Source organism: Leptopilina heterotoma, unplaced genomic scaffold (assembly GCF_015476425.1).
Source record: "Leptopilina heterotoma isolate Lh14 unplaced genomic scaffold, ASM1547642v1 Lhet_197, whole genome shotgun sequence".
In the NCBI taxonomy this organism is placed as follows: Eukaryota; Metazoa; Arthropoda; class Insecta; order Hymenoptera; family Figitidae; genus Leptopilina; species Leptopilina heterotoma.
The window spans coordinates 141,148-165,950 of NW_025110913.1; the positions used below are offsets into that span (position 1 = coordinate 141,148).

The 24,803-nt window shown below is 23.9% G+C and overlaps 1 protein-coding gene across 1 annotated transcript in view; it reads right to left on the bottom strand.

Annotated features, from left to right (window-relative positions):
- LOC122501000 (heparan sulfate 2-O-sulfotransferase pipe) overlaps positions 1–24,803 on the bottom strand; it is a 71,908-nt gene that overhangs the window by 42,452 nt on the left and 4,653 nt on the right. Inside the window, exon 2 of the mRNA XM_043610201.1 lies at positions 15,526–15,674. Within this exon, the coding sequence (XP_043466136.1) occupies positions 15,526–15,674 (149 nt within the window). The remainder of the gene's footprint in view (positions 1–15,525; positions 15,675–24,803) is intronic.

The following is a 24,803-nucleotide window of genomic DNA, read 5'->3' on the forward strand; positions in this document are numbered from 1 at the left end:
GTGATAAATATTCTTAATTTTGAAAATAATTAAATTTTTCAATAAATTTTATCAAAATTCATGACAATAATTGAATTTCGGCGAAGAATTTTGCTATTTATAAAGATAATTGAGATATTGTGACGAGAATTTAAAAAAAAATTTTTTATTATTTTGAAATAATAAAAATTTCTGACTTTTTCCTGATTTCCCTGACCTGTGGCAACCCTCAACTATAATCCCTGTAATTGTTAAATTAACTTTCATTACTTTTAAAAATATTTTTCAACTATTAATATTAATAATTATTATGATCATAATGAGTATAGTATTTATAACTAATAATAATTATTATTATTATTAAGAAATTATTGAAACGTACGATCATATTTACTAATATAATTATTATGATTGTATAGTAATAATTATAATTTATAATTATAATAATAATTAATATTTTTTAATATTACTTCCTATTAACTTATGTTAAGTTTATCGATCTGAAAGTTGTAACATTTAATTAAACTATTTTCTGTTAAAAAGTTCTTCAAGTCTTATAGGTATATTATTAGTAATCCGTAATTAAAAGCAGTTCTCTTAAACGTTCAGAAATTGTAAATCAACATCTAAATTTGTCCCCCCATAAATGGGGCGTTTAATTTGATTAACGTCCCTTCAGGAATGGGACATTTATTTTGATAAATGTCCCTTCATGACTAAGACATTTATTTTGATAAACAGTAATTAATATTTATGATACGTAATACATAAGATCTTTAATTATTAAATGTTATAATTTTTAATTATTATTAAATATTAAATATTAAATATTAAATATTAAATATTAAATATTAAATATTAAATATTAAATATTAAATATTAAATATTAAATATTAAATATCAAATATTAAATATCAAATATTAAATATTATAATAGTTAATTAACACTAAATATTATTATAGTTAATTAATCAGTCAAATTTTACTGATTTTAAAGAGTATTAATTATTAATTATTATTATTATTATTATAATTAAATAACATTAAATACTACAATTTTTAATTAATATTATTGTCATGAAGGGAAAAAAATCTGTTTTAATTAATTCCCATTTTAGAATTTTTGATTCGTCATAAAAATAAGCAGCTATTAATTGTTGACACATTCTTTATTAATTTGAACAACCAGTTTCTTTTGATGTATTAATTTTCTTCAATTTGATACAGATAATTTTTGTTGTCATTGTTAATTTGTTATTCTTTTTTATTTAACGGGTTTTTCATCGTGCAAAAACAAGTTTTATCAATGTGTATGTGTGTGTGTGAGTGTGAGACTATATTCTCTATGAGTATATAGGTAAATCAACGTAACTCGATACACACAACTTGGAAAGCTGGCAAAAGTTGACTTGAAGGATGCAAACGTTTATCAGTGCGGAAATATAGTTTATTCCTCTCATTTATGAAACCGCTTTTGTATATTGAATTTATTTATAGTCAGTTATTATGAATTTATCCGTTTGCATCATACATGTGATAAGCCTTTTATTCATTTATACTTTATTTCATTTTTTATGAAACGGTAATTTAAGTAGTTTAATAAACAAAAAAAGAAGAAGGAGAAAGAAAGAATTTGTCTATTTAGAGCAAATATATATATTTCATGAAACTAGGATTATTTTTTTATTGGTATTAATATTCGTTTTATTATTAGTATTTTAAATCGTTTTTACATTTTTTAATTAAAATTCTTAGTTTTATTGTTAAAAGTGTAAACTTTTCAAGTTAAGATGTGAAATTAGTAAATTTTGTTTGCAACTAATTTCACTCTTTGGGTGAATTATTTTATTTTGTTTTGCTAAAACGTGGTAGGAAAAAAAAAATTGCCTCTCCTGCACGTGCAGGGAGTTTACTTTCAGAGAATGTGCTTATTATCTTTGAGCGAAATCTATTCTCGTGGGCCAATAAGTGAGGCACGGTTTTGCGATTGCTCTTCAATGATATTCTAGTCGGTCATTTTGCTTCCTGCTCTGCCACCCTCGCCATCGTAAATAGGCAAGAGCGTGGCCTTAATTAATTAACATTAATTAGAATCGTGACCAGTCTAAGAACTGGACCGAGAATATCATCGGTCATTGTCACCACACGATGATTTTTCTCTTCATTTTGAATTGTGTGACATAACGGTAACACTGTTTAAAAAAAAACTTCACACGAATTGTTGAAATTTATTCCGTAGTTTTCAGCTTAAACAAAAATTTTAATTGATTCCTAAAAATAGATTAAAAGCTCAAAATAATTTTTATTTCAAGTGGATATGAAATTCTTCTATCAGTTTAATTGATTCCGTTTGACTGATCTAAATTATCCTTTTTATTTATAAAAAATATGAGAAAATTGTTAATTGTTAAAAAATTATTTATAAAACATGAAGACAGCGAGATTGCTCCGAGTCGAAGACTCGGATCAAAAAAATTGATACTTTTTTATTGTTTTTTCTGAATTTGATTTTTCAATAATAGGATTTAATTTTGAGAATGAACGGTAAACAAAGTGTGACTATTTTATTTATATATTTATATCGCGCGGCTGAGAAGTTGACCGTGGAAAAGAATTCATTGAACAGTTCGTGCAACCAACTGCATTATGAGCTATGTGCAGTGTGATAACATCACCGAAGCATGCCCTGGAGGTGCGAACGTATTTCAAGATCGTAGGTATCTCATTAAGCCGTTTCAACCCTCCTGCGCGATTCTTATCTCTTTATTCTTTCTTTCACTTCCCTGATGCTAGTAATTTCTGTATACAAGTTGTTCCAAGGAGACAGCTTCACAAAAAGATAAGCATTTTAGAGGAATCTTCGTTAAATGAATATTTGCAGTTTCATTTTTTGTTTTTCGTTTTTGTGAAACCCAAAAATTGAATTGATATATTATAATATGAGCTTATATGCGAAATTAAATAGGCTCATAATTTAAATTTATTGTGGGGAATTTCATACTCTGTAGAAATTAAATTTTCTTTAATTTCGTTTTTTGTTTGTTTGACAAAATTTCTTTTTATTATGTGCCACAAGGACAAAAAATCTTTGCCTTGAATTTCTTTAAATTTTATTTTATTAGCGAAATTTTTAGTTATGAAAAGGCAAACTAATTTTAAATTCTTCTTGATGAAAAAGTAAAGATTTTTATTTTCAACATTTTAATCAATTAAAAGTTACATTTCAATAGAAATTACAATTTTATGTGAATAAGAAATGTAAGAAATATTTGTAAATTTTTTTATATTACAGTACCTAAAATTTGTGTTATTTACAGAAAACTAATTTTTATTCAAATGCAACATTAAATTGTTTAAACTATTGAAAATTAAATTTTTTTGCGCTTCTCTTCTTCCAAAACGAATTTAAAATTTAATTATTTGACTTCTTTTAAAATACAAAAATTATGACATTAGACTAAAAAAAAAAATTTTTGCTTCGTTTGTCTGACGGATTCTTCCTTAAAAACTTTTGAATCACAATTTTGAATTACAAAACAATTACAACAATTCTTTGATTTTTTTTCTTATTTCTTTAAAATTTTCTAAATTAAAAATAATAAAAACTCTGAAAAGTATAATTTTTAAGAATAATTGAAAATTTTATTAAAATTGTATTGAAAATAATTGAATTCTTGCAAAGATTCTAAAATAACTGAAATTTTGACAAGAAATTAAAAAAAATATTTTAAGAATAATTGAATTCTTTTGAGAAATCATATAGAAAATAATTGAATTTTTGCAAAGAATTTTAAAATACTTGAAATTTTGACAAGAAAATAAAAAATGTTAAGAATAATTGAATTATTTTAAGAAATTTTACTGAAACTAATTGAAATTCTGCCCAGAAAATTATTAAAAATTATAATAATTATTAATTTCTGATAACTTATTAAAATTGTATTGAGAATAATTGAATTCTTGCAAAGATTTTAAAATAATTGAAACATTGACAAGAAATTTATAAAAAATTTTAAGAATAATTGAATTTTTTTGAGAAATTTTATTGAAAAGAATTGAATTTTTGCCAAGATTTTAAAATAACTGAAATTTTGACAAGAAATACATAAAAAATTTTACGAATAATTGAATTCTTGCAAAGAATTTTAAAATACTTGAAATTTTGACAAGAAAATACAAATTTTTAAGAATAATTGAATTATTTTGAGAAATTTTTTTGAAACTAATTGAAATTCTGCCCAGAAAATTATTAAAAATTTTAATAATTTATTTATTTCTGATAATTTATTAAAATTTAATCTAATTAAATTAATTTAATTTTTAATTAATTTAATTAAATTTAAATTGTATTGAGAATAATTGAATTCTTGCAAAAAGAAATTTATCACCATTTTTAAGAATAATTAAATTTAGATAATTTATTAAAATTGTATTGGAAATAATTGAATTCTTGAAAAGAATTTAAAAATAATTGAAACTTTGACAAGAAATTTAAAAAAAATTTTAAGAATAATTGAATTTTTTTGAGAAACTTGATTGAAAACAATTGAATTTCTGCTAAGAAAATCTAAAATTTTAAGAATTATTGAATTCTGGTAATTTATTAAAATTTTATTGAGAATAATTGAATTATTGCAAAGTATTTTGAATTCATTTAATTCTTTTGAGAAATTTTATTGAAAATAATTGAGTTCATGCGAAAAATTAAAAATAATTGAAATTCTGCAAAGAAATTTATCAACATTTTTAAGATTTTATTGAATGCAGATATTTTATTAAAACTTCATTAAAAATAATTTAATTCTTACAAAGAATTCTAAAATAATTGAAATTTTAACAAGAATTAAAAATTTTGAGAATATAATTGAATTTTTTCAGAAATTTTATTGAAAACAATTGAAATTCTGTTAAGAAATTTATCAAAAATTTTAGGAATTATTGAATCCTTTCGAGAAATTTTATTAAAAATAATTAAATTTCTAATTAAATTCATTCATAATTGAAATTTTATAAAATTGCAAATTAAATTTATTCAAAATTGAAATTTTATAAATTTCAAATTAAAATCTTTTGAAATTTATTTATTTAGGAAAATTGTAAACGCAACTTATAAAATTCAATTATTTTTGAAACTTTCAAGTAAAATTATTCATAAAATAATTTGTAAGAAATAATTTTATAATAGTTCTTAATTAATGAAATTATTTTAAAAAAATTATTGTCAGAAATGGAAAAAAATTAAGGTTTTGTATTAGATTTTATGGTAATTTCATAGTTTATGAGGCAAAAAAAAAAAAACAAAATTCAATATTTTCTTATGAATTCTAAAGATTAAATTTTTAATAAAATTTTCTGACTTTTTCTGACCTGTGGCAACCCTGCAATTTGTAGGTACTAAAATAGCAAATTTAATTTATTAAATTTAAAATTATTAATTTAAAAATTAAATGATCAAATTTAAAATTAAATTGTTTGACGGCAAAATTCAATATATCCGAGAGGTATAGTTACACCCACATTTATAAGATAGATGAAACCTACAGCATTCACAATGGCGTTATTACGAACCAAAACGAGTTGAGAAGAATAATTGATAAGATTCGAGAATCTCTATCCAGAAGCAATATTTCACCATCTTTTTCTACCTTATCGCAATCACAGTATAAATCGATCTTATAACTTCCAGAGATTACAATTTTTCCCACCAATGACTTCTCTACACTTGGAGAGAAAGAGAAAAAAAATACACAACGGTTGTAAAATTGCTATTCAAATTTTGTATTCTTCAATTAATTTTATTTTCCTCCTGATGCTGTGTATTATATTCCATACCGCAACACTTGAAAGAATTTGATAAACACTTTCATCGGCAATGAAATATTTCAAATCAAATTAAAATTGACTTCCACGAAGAAAGTTTTTAATTGCAAAAAAAAGTATGAAAACATTCCAACTTCATTCTGAATTGCACTTTTCTCACTATAAATTTTTAATTTATTTTTTTTATTTGAAAATTAAAAAAAAAAATTCTTTTTTCTCCTCTCTGGCAATAAGCAATTAAAGAAAAATAATTAACAAACAAAATTCAAAAGGAACGAAGTTAAATTGGATTGTTTTCAATTTTTGTTCGAAAAGAGAGAACCACGCCTATAAAAAGTTTTTGAAGATATCAATTTATTTTTTTTTTGGAAACAAATAAAGAAAGGGAAGTTGAAAGAGTTAAGGACCGAGACGAATGAGTCTAACGACAAAAGTGACCGTCCAACTTGAAAACATACCGAAAGGTGAAAGGAGATATAATACAATAGCAGAGCGGTGATCCAGAAGAGTAAATGAAAAAAAAGAAGAATGAAAAAAATAAAAAGAGAAGATTAACGAGGTACTTGAATGTAATATATGGGTTTCTAGAGTCGTTGACCCAAATTGAAAATCAACCAGGAAAAGTGAAACCGTATGTCCTTCCATCAGAAGATTAGTGTAACATCAATGTTCGCTTAGATGGATTTAATTATTTTCTCATTTATTTATGTCTACTCATTGAGGCTAACTTCATAAAACTTGTTGTTAGATCAAATCGCAATTACTAATGATGCGAAAGCGAAAGGAAAGTTCATCAAACGTTGTTTTTTTATGTTTTGAAAAAATTCACCGGAATTCACCCAATGCAATTTTTCTTCATGGATTTTCAATCGTGAATGTTAACAAATAACTTGATCACATAGAAACATAATTGAGAAAAGGGAAATTAAATTATGTTTACGACTTTTAAACATTCACGGTTGTTTTAAATTTTGAAAATTATAAACACTTTATGGATAAAATTTGCCTCCAAAAATGATTCTTTGATTTAAATTTTTTAGAGAAATTACAATTGATTGCAGAAATTCAATTATTTTCAAAAGTAGTAAAATTCTTCGCAGAAATTCAATTATGTTCAAAAATTTTTTTTAATTCTCGTCCAAAATTTCAATTATCTTAATTCTTCTCCGAAATTCAATTATTTTCAAAAATTTTAATAAAATTTTTGGCAAAATGTCAAGTATTTTCAAAAATTTAAATAAAATTTTTGACAAAATTTCAAGTATTTTCAAAAATTTTTCTCAATTCAATGATTTTCAATATCTATTATTTTAAAAAATCTTCCAAAAGTAATCAATTATTTAAAATACATTTTAATGAAATTCTACGCAAACATTTAATTATTGTCATAAAATAATAAAAATTTTACAAAAATTCAATTATGTACAAATTTTTTTTATAAATTTCTTCGCAATAATTCAATTATTTTCATAAATAATATAAAATTTTTATAGAGATTCAATTATTTTTGTAAATAATTTTTATTATTTTTGGAAATCAATTATTTTTATAAATAATAAAATTTTCACAGGAATTTAATTTGTTCAATCGCAATTTTCATAAAATTTTTCGAAAAACATTAATTATTTAAAATGATTTTAATAAAATTCTTCGCTAAAATTCAATTATTAAAAAAAATTAGATAATACAGTTCTTTGTAAGAATTTAATTGTTTTTGAAAATTTTAATAAAATCCGTTGCAAGAATTCAATTAAATTAAAAAAATTTAATAAAATTCTTCGTATCAATTCAATTATTTAAAAAAAGTTTCGATAAAATTCTCGGCAAAATTTCAATTATTATTTTTAAATTATCCTCAATTCAATGATTTTCAATTATTTACTATTTTAAAAAATCTTTTCCAAAAAAATTCAAATATGGTAAAAAATTTAATAAAATTCTACGCAAAAATTTTCTTTTTTTATAAATGATAAAATTATTTTTAAGAATTCAATTATTTTCAAAATTAATAAAATTCTTCGCCGTAATTCAATGACTTTCAAAAAATCTAAAAAAAAATTTTCGTTAATATTTCAATTATCTTTATAAATGAATAGAAACATTCAATTATTTCAAGAAATTTTAATAAAATTCATTTCAAAATTCAAATATTTTCATAAATAATAGTATTCGTCACAAGATTTCAATTATTTTAAAAAGTAATAAAATTCAATTATTTTCAAAAATTTCAATAAAATTCATAGCAAAGTTTCAATTATTTTCGAAAAATGTTTCTTAATACAATAATTTGTATAAATCTGTTATTTTAATAAAATTTCACAAAAGAATTCAATTCCAATTAAAAAAAAATGTTGACAAAGTTCTACATGAATATTCAATTATTTTTTAAAAAAAATTAAAATTTCATAATAGAAATTCAATTATTAAAAATAGAATTTGCATACATTTTTTCGAAAAAAATCAATTATTTACCAATTTTTTTATAAATTTCTTCTCAATAATTCCATTTTTTCATAAATAATATAAAATTTTTATAGGGATTCAATTTTTTTTGTAAATAATTTTTATTATTTTAGAAATTCAATTATTTTCATAAATAATAAAATTTTCACAAGAATTAAATTTTTTTCAATCACAATTTTCGTAAAATTTTTCGAAAAAATTAATTGCTTAAAATGATTTTTATAAAATTATTTGCCAAAATTCAATTATTAAAAAAATATTAATACAGTTCTTCGTAAAAATTTAATTATTTTTTCAAAATTTTAATAAATTCCGTTGCAAGAATTCAATTATTTTAAAAATTTTCAATAAAATTCTTCGTATGAATTTAATTATTTAAAAAAAGTTTAGATAAAATCCTCGTCAAAATTTCAATTATTTTAAAATTGTTGACAAAGTTCTACATGAATATTCAATTATTTTCTAAAATAATGAAAATTTGATAGGAATTCAATTATTAAAAATAGAATTTGCATAAATTTTTTCGAAAAAAATCAATTGTTTGAAACTTTTTTATAAATTTCTTTGCAATAATTCAATTATTTTCATAAATAATAAAACTTATTGCAGAATTTCAATTATTTTTAATACAATTTTAATCCAATTTCTCGAAGAATGTAATTATTCTTAAAAATTTTATTAAAATTCGTCAAAAGAATTCAATTATTTAAAAATTTGTTGATAAAATTTCTTATGGGAATTGAATTTTAAGAAACATTTAATTATTTAATAAATTATTTATTTTTGTATTTAAATAATTGAATTCTCGTAGAATTTTCTAATAAAAATTGATTTAAAAATTAATTTCAGTTAAAATTTTAGATAACAATTGAATATTAAAAGCAATGTAGCGTGAATTTTAAGAAATAATTTAATTTTAAAATTAATATTTTTGAAAAAGTTTAAATTTTTTTAATATTATTTCAAGTTTTTATTTTCTAGTGTATATTTAATTGAAGAATTTACAAATAATTGAAATTGCGTAAAATTGAATTTTGTAAATATATAGACTTGAAAATTGTCAAAGAACTTTTTGGAAAATTATGAAAAATAATCGATTTAAAGAAGAATTTTAGTTAAAAATTCTAGAAAATAATAATTGAATGTAATTGAAAATGATAAAAATATTAAAGGAATATTAATAACAAATAATAATAATAGTAACAAAATAACTAGAAATATTCTTGTAAGTTATAGAATTCCAAAAGGTTTGAGTTTAAAATTTTTTAATATCTTAATTCCTGTGGATAAATAATTAAATATTTAATTTTTAAATAAATCTATGGATGTTTTTGAATAATTTTATTATTAAGGATAAAGAAATTTATTGAGACCATTTTTTTGTTTATCTAATAATTTTTAGAGTGAATTAGAATATTCTTTATAGGGTCAGGCAAAAAGTTTAAATTTTGACTGAAAATTAGGGAAAAGTCAGCGAAAAGTAACATTAAATTTTTGTGGCAACTCTGATTTTAAAATTTATTTTTTAGTCTATCAAATTGAATTTTACTTTTAATTAATAAATTAATGATGATGTTGCGCAAAAAGGAGAAGGAGGAAGTAAATAACTTTTTCACTTATCGAATTCTTCAGGTCGAATTTTTTTTGTCCCCGAACAAAATATTTACTTATACAGTAATTACATAACTGGGAGGTAACATAAGTGCGGTTAATTATCTTGTATCGTAATTTAAATACAGATGTAAAGATAAATATTGGGATGTAAATGATTCCACCCTTGGCGGAATTATCTATTAAATAATAATATAATAATAATAAAAAAAAAAGAGAAATGATTCTTGATTGGATAATTTCCATACTATAGTTGATTAGAGGTTTGCGGAGAAATTGCCTGTCGGTTGAATTTTCCAAACTGGACCAACAAGATCTGAGGCCTGCTATTACTGAATACATATTCCTGCGCATATTATATAGTTCCTATAGCACAAAGGGCGTAACCAACGACTTTGAGATTCACCAAGATATACAGTCTCTCTAGGTTACTCTTCTCTCTTCCCTTCTGCCTGAAAATCGAATTTCTCCTTTTTTGCATATTTATAATAATCTATCTATGCGAAAACCGATCAATAATAAACTGACGGGTGAGAACATTATGGAACATTACAAGTTTACACATGACAGTTATTGATTGCTGTTTTTTTTGTTGGAAATTTGTAAACTTTCCTCTTCATCATTTTTATGGCTAAACTAAACATTTCTTTCTCGAAGCTTTCGGTTCTCCATCAAAAAATTTTGTTCGAAAAGATATAATTCTATTAATTCAAAAAAAAAAAAAAATTCTCTAATTTCTTAATTCTTTTTCGCTCAAAATTCAAATTTTTGGCGAACAATATTTTTCTAAAGATATCAAATTGAGACAAAAAACGAAATGAATTAATTGAACTAATTAAATTAAATAATTAAATGAACAGTTTTTTTTCAGTGTCGAATAATTCTTGCATAAAAAAATATTAAATACTTGTTTCCTTGAGCCAAATTTTTGCCAACAACTCTCATTGGAATCTGAAAATGATTTTTCATAAGTTGTAATTATGTGCAGAATTCAAAAAGGAACTTTCGTAAATTCTATTCCTCAATGGCGTGTAATTACACCTAATATTCTTGCGGAACTCATTTTGTAAGCGAATCCCTGTAATTGATCTTAGATATTTTACAATCGTCCACCTTTTGCTGAAAGATAGTTTCTGATGATTGAAAATTTCTCGGAAGGTTTGTTTTTTATTAATAAAAAAAGGGGGAATTTTTATTTAATAATTTTATTAGTGCTTTGGAGGAGAAAAATTTCTTTAGCAGAATTGCCACGCAGAACAAGAAAAATCAGAGAAACGTCATCAGGGACAATTAAATTTTGTAGGGAAATCAGGAAAATTAAAATTAAAAAATAAAAATTAAAAGAACTGGAAAAAATGACAAACTTCTAGAATTACTATACAAAACTTCTAGTTTTTGTGTTCAAAAATATTTTTGAATAATCCTTGAATTTTTTTTTACTTTATTTCTTATTTCTGAAAATGATTAAATTCTGGAATAACCTTCGTAATGTTGTTGATTGTACTTAACTTGAAAATTTTAGATATTAAGCTCTGTAAATAATAATTAAAGTTGAGAATAATTTTTTTAAAGTTATTACTTATGATCAAGTTAGAAAAGATTAAATTTAAAATCAGTAGGAATTTTCAGAAATAAGTAAATTTTCTAAGGTTTTGAACTTAAATTTTGGAAAATTTCAACTGAAGTGAAAGAATAAAAAATAAATACTTCTTTAAAATATTATTGAAGTTTTAAATACTTTCATTAAGAATTCTAAAAAAAATTAATTTCTGAAAAATTTTAATTGTATTTTTTAAAGATACTTAAATTTTTAATAATAAATTATCAAATTAATTGAAATTTTGTGAAATCGAACTAAAAATAATTAAATTTGGCAAAAAATTTAATTATTTTTTAAAAAAATCGAATTTACAAAGAATTTTAATTTAATAATTAGTAAATATTGTATTCATATCTTTATATAGTTTAAAAAACAGAATGAAAGAGTTTAAATTGCATCTAACATCATTAAATTTCGAAAGAATTACAATTAAAATTGTTAATTATTATTAATTTTAAAAAACTAAAATTTAAAATGTTGTTAAAAAATTAAAGTTTTCAAAAGCTTTTATTTAAAGTTCTGAAAAATTACGTCCTTGAAATATTTCAATTCTATGTTTTAAAGAGAATTGAATTTTTATAATCAAATATAATTGATAATTTTTGAAATAATTGAAATTTTCTAAAATTCTATTAAAAATAGTTGAAAAAAATAATTTAAATAATTTAAAAAGAATTTTATTGAAATCTTTTTTTCATAATTGAATTCCCCTGAATTTTTCTATAGAGGTCAGGAAAAAAGTCAAAATTATGTCTGAAAACCAGGAAATAGAAAATCAAATTTTTGAGGCTGCTTTGAATAAATTATTTTGATTTTTTTTTTGTATGAAAATTTTATTATTAATTTTTAAATTAAAGAACCATTTTTAGATGCAAAAAAATTTTTATATGATTTATTTTTGTACTATTTTTTTGATTTATTTATTTACTTTTTAATGAGGTTTGTATTTTTTTGTATGAAAATTTTATTATTAATTTTTAAATTAAAAAACCATTTTTAGTTGCAAAAAAATTTTTATATGATTTATTTTTTTTACTATTTTTATGATTTATTTACTTATTTTTTAATGAGATTTGTATTTTTTTAAGTTAAAGAAGCACTTTTGGTTGCAAAATTTTATTTATTATTATTATTAGCTGAATAAATTTTATTATTTCTAAAGTAAATTTTTTCAATTTTTATAAAGAAATTTTCTTCAAAAATAGAGAATGTTACTCTAGAAATAAGAATTTTCAAATTATCTACCGATAGTAAAATTCATGGAATTTTAATACAAATGGACTTATTTAAAAGAAATTATTATTTTGTTAATAATAATTCTAATATAAAGTATTTTCCTTTCTTTTTGTTGCAGGTGAGTTAAATAACATATTTCCCGTCGAGTTTATTTTGTAAGTAAATATTTATTGAAATATATACAATTTTATATTTATAAGTAAAATATAATTAAGTATCAAATAATCAGTGTCAGGAATAATCTGAAAATTCTGATTCGTTTATTTAACGAAAAATAATGATTTTTATGAAATTGATAATTAAATTGATTAAATCTGGATATTGGTTTTGCAAAATTACTTTTCATACATTTATAAGCGATGTAGTAATTTATATTAAAATTTTTTTTTTCATAATTCCTGACTGAATAGATTATAGTACAATTTTTTTTTTTTATTTAATTTGAAAAATCCGCTTTTCTTCAAATGAATCTGCTTTTTAAAGTTAAAATCCCCCTTTTTAGCTAATATTCCATGAACAAAAATTACTGTGATTTCTGTAATCAAAAAACTTTAATTCGAAAACATGAATAAATTAAATCTTGAATTCATTGAATCAATTTTTAATCTGAATCAAAAATGATCTAGTGTATTAACAGAAGGTTAAGAATTAATCTTGTCCCAAAAAAGCTTCACCTGGTACAGCGATAAGTTTCCATAGCCAAAGTCTTAACTGAAAAAGCTAATAATTTGAAAAAACTAATTTCGCTAATATAATTAATTTTGTAGTTATTCGAGATAAATATTTTTTTTCCTAGTATTATTATTAATATTATCTGGTATTATTTATACATTAATTATTATACACGATAATATACTTGTTCTCCATTTATGTTTTATGTTAGCAATTGTATCGAATTAATATACTCTCGATACGTACAATAGTAGGTCAGTGTTGTTGGATTAATAAAACGAAATTGCGCTCAAAAAAATAATAAAAGGCTGCAGAAAGCTGTTGAAAGCCAAGTTGTTAATTGGCGACGCCCGTGATTTTACGCAAATGAGGCTATGGCATTTATACCGTTACGGATTCTCGAGATGCTCTACACATTCTTTACACGTTTCTTCAGATGATGCTATTTACTATGCCCCTGGCACGATAAGAGCATGTACTTTTGCATAATTCTTCCTTTTTTTTATGACAACTAGTCAAGTAGTTTTGCTTCCAAAATGAGAAACAGATAAATCAACACGATGACCCGTTTCTTATTTTGTGCACGTTTGCAAATATCTTTCTCCTCAGATTTCTTGAATTCATGCCAAGAAACTTTAATTCTGATGATTACAAATTTTTACATTTATAATATTATCTTCTTTTCATAGGCGTTGTAATGTATATTTGTTGTGAGTATTTTTTTTTTTTTTTGCTATGTTCATCCCACGCAATTAAATGATTTTTCATACTTGTGATGATTTTTTCTTTTTACCACATTTTCTCGAGATAAGTTCTAAATAATTTATTAGAGTCTCTTTTTTGCACGCACGTGTTTCCTGATGAAAGTTTCGGATAGGAAAATTTCTAATGACTTGAATTTGTTTTGTTTTTGAGGAGTATAAAATTAAAGGGAATTAAATACAAAGTATTTACAAATATTCAATCCTCTATTGAAACTAAAAGTCATTAAACGTAATGTTTAGTTTATAGATTACTAAACGTAATGTCAAAATTTACTTTTTAGCAAAAAGAAAGAGAAAAATTTTAATGCAAAAATAAAGAAAAGAGTGTATTAAAGAAGAGTGTTAAAAGGCAGCGTCCTTGAATTATTTTCTTTGACGTTTGCTTGAAGGAATAGGTTTTTAGGAGAAAGCAATCGTGCTCGGTTGTAACGCATAATTCTGAAAATCGCGCGCGCGCTTTACGATCGTGCATAAGGTTTACCGAGTCTCGCACCTTGACCTGTTTCAACCCTGAACCCTCTTCATCACTTTGAACCTTTAATCGTGAACCATATTCAAAAGATGCTGTATTTACGTCACTTGTCAGAGAGAATATAAAATTTATTTCGTAATCACGATATTCCCTCGAGGATTGACTTGTCAAATTTTGACACTTCGAGCCAGAAACCTTCCAATTTAAAACCGGTTTAGATATATAAGATGTCTCAATTATTTATCAGGTCGTTAGCCTTTTCTCCGTTCCTTAATGTTGTTTCATTGAACTTTTTGCACATTTTTTCTTTCATTGAACTTTCCGTACAGTTTTTGTTATTCGTTATTAGCAATTATAACTGAAACTATTTTGTCTTTTTTTATTTCCTAAACATACAGTTTTTGTAGAAACAAAAACTGTATGTTTAGGAAATAAATAGAGACAAAGTAGTTTAGGATTCAGATTATATTCATCACTTACAAAATTGATAATAATGAAAATGTACCTATTACCCAATTTATAAAATTACAATGCATCTGTTGCTTTCTAATTGTCTTCTAACAAAGTACAGACAGTCATTGATATTTATTGTCATTTTGCAATTATAATAGGGATAATGATCAATTAAGGAAGTATTGTGGTGATTATCCGCTTAAAAAAAAGAATATTGAAACTATAAGTGAAAGCATAAGGAGACGATTTGAAATCAATTTTATACAAATGTAATATTGCAATTATATCTTTATATATATGCGAAGTCAAATCCTCTGATGATTGGTAATATTCTCGTGATTTTACTTTCAGTAAGAATGAGTGGTCGTTTTTATGTAAATTCATAACTGATGTAATTAAATTAATTAAAATTATTATTACTATTATTATTATTAAAATGAAAAGTAAACACTCACCAGCTGAGACTTGATTGGCTGATAGTGAATCATCTTCTCCCGGCTGAAGACGTACTTCCATTTCTCGAAGTCGAGAATGAAGATCTCTTGTGTGTAGAAAGAGAAATAAAGTTGTTGACAAGGCCACTAATGCCACAAGCTCACTGGTCCTTTAAAAAAACAATCGTGGAGTTATTAATTGATAAGCATCAATATTGTTAAGGTAATAGAAAAACATACTTTTCGATTAACATGTGCTTAAGGAGTGGAATTTTTTTTGATCTCATTTCTTATGGCCTATATACATTCTGATTTTGTATTTTTACATCCTATTTCCACATTGTAGTTTTAGATTCTATTTTTTTAATCCTATTTTGCACTATACTACACGAAAAAAACGAATAAAGTAACAACTTTTTAGCAATTTTTACTAATTTTGGTGTAAAAGTTGCTTGGATCAAAGTACATTTTTCTGAAAATTACATCGAGCGGAGCAAAATTCATTTTGAAAATAGTAAAAGTTGACTACTTTTAATTAGAAATTGTAATCAATTATCGGCTACTGTGCAGGAATTGTAGTTTCAAGAAATGTAGATTCAACTAATGGTATTTCTTTGTATCTTTAATTGTATCTTAAAGCATTAGTAGCTTCTTTCAGAATATTTCCAAAGATTATTATCATCATTAGTAGCATTTTCAAACAGTGGTAAGTTCTTTAATGGTTTTTGTAATGAGTGGTATCAAGTGAAATTGTTTTCCTCAGCTTTAGAAACATTGTTGCACATTGCAAGCTTCTTCGATAGTATTTACAAGTTTGGTAGCTTTTTTTAATGATATTTCCAAGCAATAATACTTATTTAAATGGTTTTTTTAGAAGTAAAAGCATTATTAATCGTTTTCTGCTTCTTTTATACTCAGTAGTAGCAACTTTTTCTGACTATAGAGTGGTGATACCCCTTAAATAATATTTTTCAGCATTATTAACATCGTTGATTACATTATGCTTATGATATGGTATTTACAAACATTGGTATCAACTTAAATGGTATTTTTAGCAGAATTATTATGCATTTTCTGCTTTTTTGATGGTATTTAGAATTATTAGTATTAATTAAATATTACTATTAATGGTATATGCAAGCAATGATAGTTCTCTAAATGATATTTTTAAGCAGTAGTAGTATTATTAATCATTTTCTGTATGTTTAATGATATTTACTAGCAATTGTTAGATATACAATTTTTTTCTGGTCCTGAACTATTACTAGAACAATTCTAATAATTATTTGAGCCATTAAAATTAATTTAATTCACAATTCATAAAAAGTAACCACAGCCGATAATCAGCAGAAGATGAAAAATTATTTTTTAAGCGATTTTAATCTTCTGTTTACTAACAATTTTTAGTCAACAAATTTTTTACTGGTTCTAAACTATTACTAGAAAAATTTCAATTAATATCTGGTGCATCAAAATTAATTTAATTCACAATTCATAAAAAGTAACCACAGCCGATAATCAGCAGAAGATGAAAAATTATTTTTTGAGCGATTTTAATCTTCTGTTTACTAACAATTTTTAGTCAACAAATTTTTTACTGGTTCTAAACTATTACTAGAACAAAATTTTCTCAAAAATCTTTAAAAACAGGCAAATTTCCAGAAATTTATTTAAATTCTATACTATTTCCAGGTTTTCCATACCTTTTTCTAAATTCCATACCTTTTCCAGGATTTCCAGTCTCTGTGGCAACCATGATTAATGATATTTATTAGTATTAATAATATTATTAATATAAACTATAATCTGTATCTAATTTTCTAAATAGTTACTAAAAGAAAAATTCACAGTGTGGTATTCTAAATTCATGTTAGTTTCAAGTGTTATCAGTTGCTCCAACTTCTGAGCACATGAACCAGATGTAGACTAAGAAGATCATCACCCCCTCGGTAATCTCAATCAAATCATGAATAATTAATTTCAGAGAACAATTCCAAAAGTGTTAAAGGATTGTCCGCATAAATTGTTTGTCGGTGTGCGGGTCAACATAAATATTTAAATTGAATGTCGCTTTTAAAGACGATATCTCCAAGAACATGGAATACCGATACGCGGAGTACATATTGTGGGTTCACAGAATGCTCGGTACGCATGGGGTTTCACGATTATTCTTTCCCATTATATATCTGTATATAATACACCAAAAGAGTATCACATATATATGTATATCCACGCGAATTACATATATATACGAGGTCTGTCGCCTGTGCGTGTTACGGTATAATACACACGTTATTCCGCATGTGAAATATACCGTTTCTTTTACTTTGTGTCGTTGGCATTACAAAAGGATATGAACCTTACTGTTTTCTAAATGATACTGTCTTCTTTCCATGCTATTCAGAGCAACCCTAATTTTCTAAAGAGTAACTTATGTAACTACTCCACGGACACGCGCTCATGATTCCTGTCCCTCAGCATATACGCGTATTAACTTTTTACATTCAATTTCTTTTTTTTTCTTCTCTTCCTTTTTTTTTTGGGAAAAAAAAATTTGAAATTAATTTCTCTCTTACAAATTGGGTCAATATACAAAGGCAATTTACGAAAAAAAATAACGATTACACCGACGATTGAATGATTTTTTTTTACCGTTTTATCGTGCACTTGAAGAAAATAAGAATACGTGGAATGTATTAAAAGTGGGATACTGACATGATTTTGTCAGACGATCGGAGAGAGAAGATTGAATTCTTTAACACACAAAGAAATAATTTTAATGGATCTTGAATCAAAACCTGATTCTGTATTATTTTGTAGAAAGTTATTTAATTGTTTATTGTAGGATTGGTGGAGATTGAAATTTTTTTCTATATTGACTATACCTTTACCTGTTATGATTAAAATTTAATTGGAGGAATTTTTTTGGTTGAATGAAAAAAGGAGGAGGGTAAATTACTTAAATTACTGTAAAAAATGACAGTATTTAAATATTTATTATTAAAAATTATTGAAGTTTCGGATAATTTAATTTAGAAATTCTGAAAACTGAGTTTTTTGAAAAAATGGAATTAAAATTTTTTGAAGATAGTTAAATTCACAGAAATAATAAATTTAAATTAATTAATTTTATAAATTAGCGAGTGCGAAGCCTGTTGTAATAATTATTAAATATTAAGTAATTACTTATTTTAAACTTAATTTCCCAATAAATAATGACTCTGATAGTTAAACAAAATAAATAGTGGAGTAAATTGTTAGTAATAAATCTTGCAAATAGATTACAGTTTGTAATTAAGTATTGTTTAATTTCATTATTACAAAATGCATATAGAGTGGATAAATTTATAATAATTTATAATAAGTTATATTGTAAACACTCCTCCGAGTTGTATGTAGGCATATATTCAAAGGCAAATATTCTTTTAGTGCTAATTAGACCATTAAATGTTGAAGAACGAAAGTTTCAGATCATGTAAGAAGTATGAAGGGATTACGTACTGAGAGATGAAAGGCATATAATAAGTTTTCATTTTTCTCTGCCTCCGCATCTAATCAGTACAATATAATTAGAAGTCGAAGTGGTTGTAGTTAAAGAAGAAATTAAATGGGTCATCGTTGAGGAATATGTTTATTATCTTGGCATGCCCTGATTCATAAAATAATGACTTAAGCAACAAACGACACATCAAAATTAGACGAAAGATAGAGAAAAAAAACACAAACAATTTAGTCCATATGATTTAAATTTTTATGGTTTTTTGTTTCAATAATTTTCATCATTGTGCGCGAAAACATATTGTTCTTTTAACTTGAAATATTTTTTCAGGCAGAAAATTTTGAATATTCTTTCTATTTGCGAGATTTGCGAATTTTTACAATTGTTTATTTTTTAATTGGTCATTTTTAAATCGTAAATTTTTAAATTGTAAATTTTTAAATAACTGTTTGAAATTGCAGATTTTCAAATTGCTAATTTTTGCATTGCAAATTATTGTTCTATATTTTTCTGTACCATTTTTTGTTCTATAACAAATAAATAATAGAAAAAATAAAACAAAAAATGAATGAATAAATAAGCAATAAAATAGTAATAAATAAATAAACAAGTAAATAATGAATATATAAATCATAAATACCTATCAAGAAAGAATATTATCATTTTTCGAAAATTTATAAATTGAAAATTTATTTCTCGTGAAGTGATTGAAATTTGCGATTATTTGATAAGTTTTCTCACTCGAAATCTCTATGGGTGTGTAAAAATTTATTATAAATAGCAAATTCTGATTCCTGCGTGTAAATGTAAATTGTACACTATATACAGTGTGATGTTAAATTCGTTTCATGAATATCAAAGCGCGATAGCATTCAGGGATGAAATAAGGACAAGCTTATAAAAAGATTTCATATCTATTGAACGGTATTTTAGATGAATCATTGCGATATATTAAGAGGAAGATGGAAGGAAAAAAACATTGGCGCACAAAACCATCATAGTGAATAAAAGGATTCTGCTGTAATTCATTTGATGTGGAAAGAAAAGCGAGATTAATTGCTACACAATGCGTGACTATTGCTGTGAAAAAGTTTTATACACTGAAAATGAGGTTGCTCTATAAACATTTAAGTTACAATACTTTCTTTTATGTAATTGATATATCTTTCACAAAAATTTTCGAACGAAAGATAAATATTTTATTATTCCGGTGGTTTATGGATTATTCGAGTTTTTTTCCTAAATGTCTACAGGAATTCAAATTCTGTTGATTTTAATCCATTTTGCGAAATAATATTTGCATTGAACCGAATTATTAAACCGAAATTTTAAGAAATCAAGTTATTTACTGGAAAAATTAATTACATTTAAAATTAATTCAATTAAAAAATTGAAAACGATAAAAATATCGATAAGGAAAATTATAAAAATTGAAATCCTTTTATATTAATTGACAAACTCGCTAAATTTGATTATAAATAATTGTAGAATTACGAATAACTGGAGATTCAATATGGAGATGCTACTCTCCACCTGAGAACGTCAAGGTCACCGCTAGATGGCTTTCAGTTTATAAAATGAGATTCCTTGCCACCTAGTGGCGACCTTGACGTTCTCAAGTGGAGAGGTTAAACCACCATTTTAATTATTAACTATTTTTTATTAAGAGTAATTTTTCTCAAAATGATTTTTTACATGGAAATTACTTTAAAAATAAATTTTTTAAGTAAACTTTTGTAAAAAAAATTCGAAAAAATTCATATTTTGAAAGTAATTTATTTAAAGTAAATTCATTGAAAATAAACCCTTTAAAGTAACAAATAATAGAAATGTTACTTTTTTGTGTTGGAAAAAACAATGAAACAATATTGATTTTAATCTTTAATTAATTTATTCGTGTGCATCAAATAATTTTTTTGTAAATCAATTAAATAGTATTTGCTTCAAATATACTGAAAATACTATAAATAATTTAATTTAATTTAAGTTGGAGTAAAATTTATTTGATTTCAATAAAAATTATTTGCTTCATTTAAATATTTGTTTGCACTTTAGTTGTTTATTAAGTGCGTAGAATTTATAATTAAAATTATTAATTTTCGAATTCAACATACATTATAAAAATGAATCATAAAATTTTTTCCATTCATCATTTATACGATTCATCTTATTATTTATTACACATTCCAATTAGAACGTGAAATCCACTATATCATTTCGCAGTTTATTTTAATCATATCCTTATCTTGAAAACTCAATTTTTCACCAAAGTAATAAACGCAATTATAGTTTCAATTAAATTTGCACCTGAACAGTTGAAATACGGTCAAGATTGCAATCCATAATTTTCAATTAGATTTGGGTTTAAGGACAATAACAACAATTGCAATAATGCTTTGAAAATTTTTAACTTTATAAAAGTGTTAATAACATTAGTAATATTATTATTGTGTAATAATAATAATAACAATAATAATAATAATAATAATAATAATAATAATAATAATAATAATAATAATAATAATAATAATAATAATAATACACTGAAAAAAAATTTATTTGATTCGAATAGCCGATTACTTAACTATTATCTAATAAATATTTACTTGAACCAAACAATTTTTATTTTAATCAATTAAATTGTATTTGCTTCTAATACCAAAATTGTACAAATAATTATTGATTCAAATTTGATTGATTTAACTAAAAATTATTTGATTCAAGTAAATATTTATTTGATAATAGACAATTAATTGGTTATTTGAATCAAATAAATTTTTTTCAGTGTAATTATAATGGTAATAATAATAATAATAATAATAGTACAAATAATAATAACAATATAATAATTTTAATAGCAACAATTAAAATTTAATTATTTTTTTTATCAGAGAAACAGAATTGTTAATGAAGAACTAACAAATTTCGATTATTATTACAAAATTTTTTGTTGCTTAAACAAATATATTGTTATAATAACACATGGAAAGAAAATTTCACTTTTGGAACAGCGGAAAATTTTTCTAGTGCAGCGATTATAAATTTTAATAAATGATAAAAGATTTAAAGCTTGTAGAAGTTTAGAATTTAACAACAATTTTCACCGATCAATCAATTTATTACCGGAAAAAAATATCAACATCAACATATTAATTCTGTTTGAAAAATGATTGACATGTGTAATCATTCATTTATCGTGAAGGTAGTTTTTCATTCTCTGATTGTTTAACTATAACGTAAAAGTAATTAGCAGTGGAAAATTGCCAATTTAGATTTAATTTATCACTATTGGGCCCACCTGATGGGAAATGGGAAGCTAATAATAATTTTCGCGAATTACTATATTATATATGCTTGTTAATTAATCAGATTGGTTTTGTTTTTTTTTTATTTTATTTTTTTGTTGTATAAGAAATGTAGTTGTAGATAAAAATCTTGTTATTTATGGTTCGTTTCTCATTATAATGAATACATCATTTTTGACCTCGCGAATGCATTTTCTTGCGCGAGGAATCTTACGAAAGGAATCGCGTATGGTCATGCGGGGTGGATTGTAAACTATCGTATGGGAGACCGGAAGTTTGTCGCATGTTCGATTCGCAGATATTCTATTGTCCTGTGATATTATCTCTCTTTTTCAGTTTTTATCTTTTTGTTTTCTTCTCTTTTGCTCCTTTTCTCTTTCTCTCTTCTTGTTTCCCTCTCTCTGTCTCTCTCTTGCTCTTCACTTTTGTACCTTTTTCTGTTTATCTTTTCATTTGCTCCATTCGTCTTCTTTTCTTTTTTTGATTTTTCTCTTTTCCCTTTTTTGCATCTTTGCAGTTTTTCTAAGGATAGCAAATTGAGACGAAAAATGAATCGAAATGTTGCTTCGCAACACTTTTGATTCGTTTTTCGGCTCAATTTGATATTTGCAGAAAAACTGTGTTTTTTCTTTCTCTCTTGTTCTCTGCTTTTGATTTTCTCTTTCTCTCTTCTTATCTTTTGCTCCTTTTTTCTTCTTTGGTTCTTCCTTCATTTTTACTCCTTTTCTCTTTCTATATTCTTCTCCTTTTCGGTTTTCAACTTCTTTGGTTTTTCTATTCTTCTGTTTTCTCCTTCTTTTTTTCACTTTTTCTCTTTCACTATTCTTGCTCTTTTTGCTTTTTTCTACTAGAGTTTTTCTATTCTTCTTTTTTTCCTTTTTTCTGTTTTTTCTCTTCTTCAGTTTTTCTCTCCTTTCCTTTTGTTTTTTTTCCATTCTCTCTTCTTCTCTTTTGCTCCTTCTTTCTTCTTCTATTTGCTCATTTTCTCTTCTACTCTTCAGATTTTTGTCTTTCTCTTGTTCTTTTCTCTTTCTTTCTTTTCCTTTCTTTTCTTTTTCTCCTTTTCGGTTTTTCTCTTCTTTGGTTTTTCCCTTCTTTATTATATCTTTTCTCTACATCTATTCTCCTTTATTTCTATTATTCTCTTCTTTTCTTGAGCCTTTTTCCCTTTCTCTTATTCTCGTTTTTTTAATTTTCTCATTCTCTATTCTTCTTTTTTGTCCATTTTCTTTTCTCTCTTATATTTTGCTCGTTTTAACTTTTACTCATCTTCTGTTTTACTCTTTTTGTAATTTTCTTTAAATAAATTTTTCTTTCACATCTTTCTCCTTTTCTCGTTTCCACGTTTTATCTCTTTGTATTTTCTGTTTTTTGCTCTTCTTTTTGCCCCATTACTCTTCTTTTTTTTTATTACTTCTTCTTATATTTTTATTCTTCTTCTTATATTTTTTCTGTTTGTCATCTTATCTCTGTGTCTATTTCTTACCTTTTTTCTTTCTCTATTATCCTCTTATTTTATTTTTTTGTGTCTCTTCTTCACTTTTTCTATTTTTCTCTTCTTTTCTCTCTTCTTCTCTTTTGCAGTTTTGCTTCTTTAATATTTTTCTCTTCTTCTCTTTTTCCCATTTCCCTTTTTCTCTTCTTCTTGCTCCTTTTTTCTTATTTTTTGTTTCTTTTTCCTTTTTTTAATCTCTCTTGTTCTCTTCTCTTTTGCTTCTTTTTTTCTTTTTCTGTTTTTTCTTCTCTTTTGACAATTTTTATTTTTTCTTCTTTTGCTTGTCACTTTCTCTTTTTTTATATTTTTCTCCCTTTCTTTTCTACTGTTTCCCTTTTTAATTTTTAACTTCTCTTTTCTCTATTCTTACCTTTTTCTGTTTTTCTCCTTTGTTTCTTTCCTTTTCTCTCTTATGCTTTTCGCATTCTCTCTACTTCTCTTGGCTCTTTTTTCTTCTATTCATTTACTATTTTTTCTTTCTCTTCTCCTCTTGTTTTGTTTTTCTCTTCTTATCTTCTATTGTTCCCTAATTTTCGTTTACTAATATTCTTCTTTTTAATTGTTTATTTATTTTCCTGTTTTTCTCTTTACATCTTTTCCCATTCTCGTTTCATTTGTTTTTCTTATTCTTTTTTTCTCTTTTGTTCTCTTTCTCTGCTACTTACTTTTTTCTTTCTCTTCTTCTGTTTTTTCTCTTTCTTTCTTCTTTTTTGTTTCTTTTCTCTTTTTCTCATCTTCAATTTTTCTCTTGTTCCCTTTTGCTCCATTTCTCTTTCTCTCTTATATTTTGCTCGTTTAACATTTTTTTTCTTTTTCTATTTTCCTTTTTTTCTATATTTCAAATTTTACTCTTTTCTCTTCTTCCCGTTTCCACTTTTTATCTCCTTGTCTTCTTTTGTTTTTTTCTCTTCTTCTCTTTTGTTCCATTTTTCTTTTTCTCTTCTTCTGTTCTTCATTTTTTCTTTGTTTTATTTCTGTCCTCTTTCTCTCCTTTTTGCTC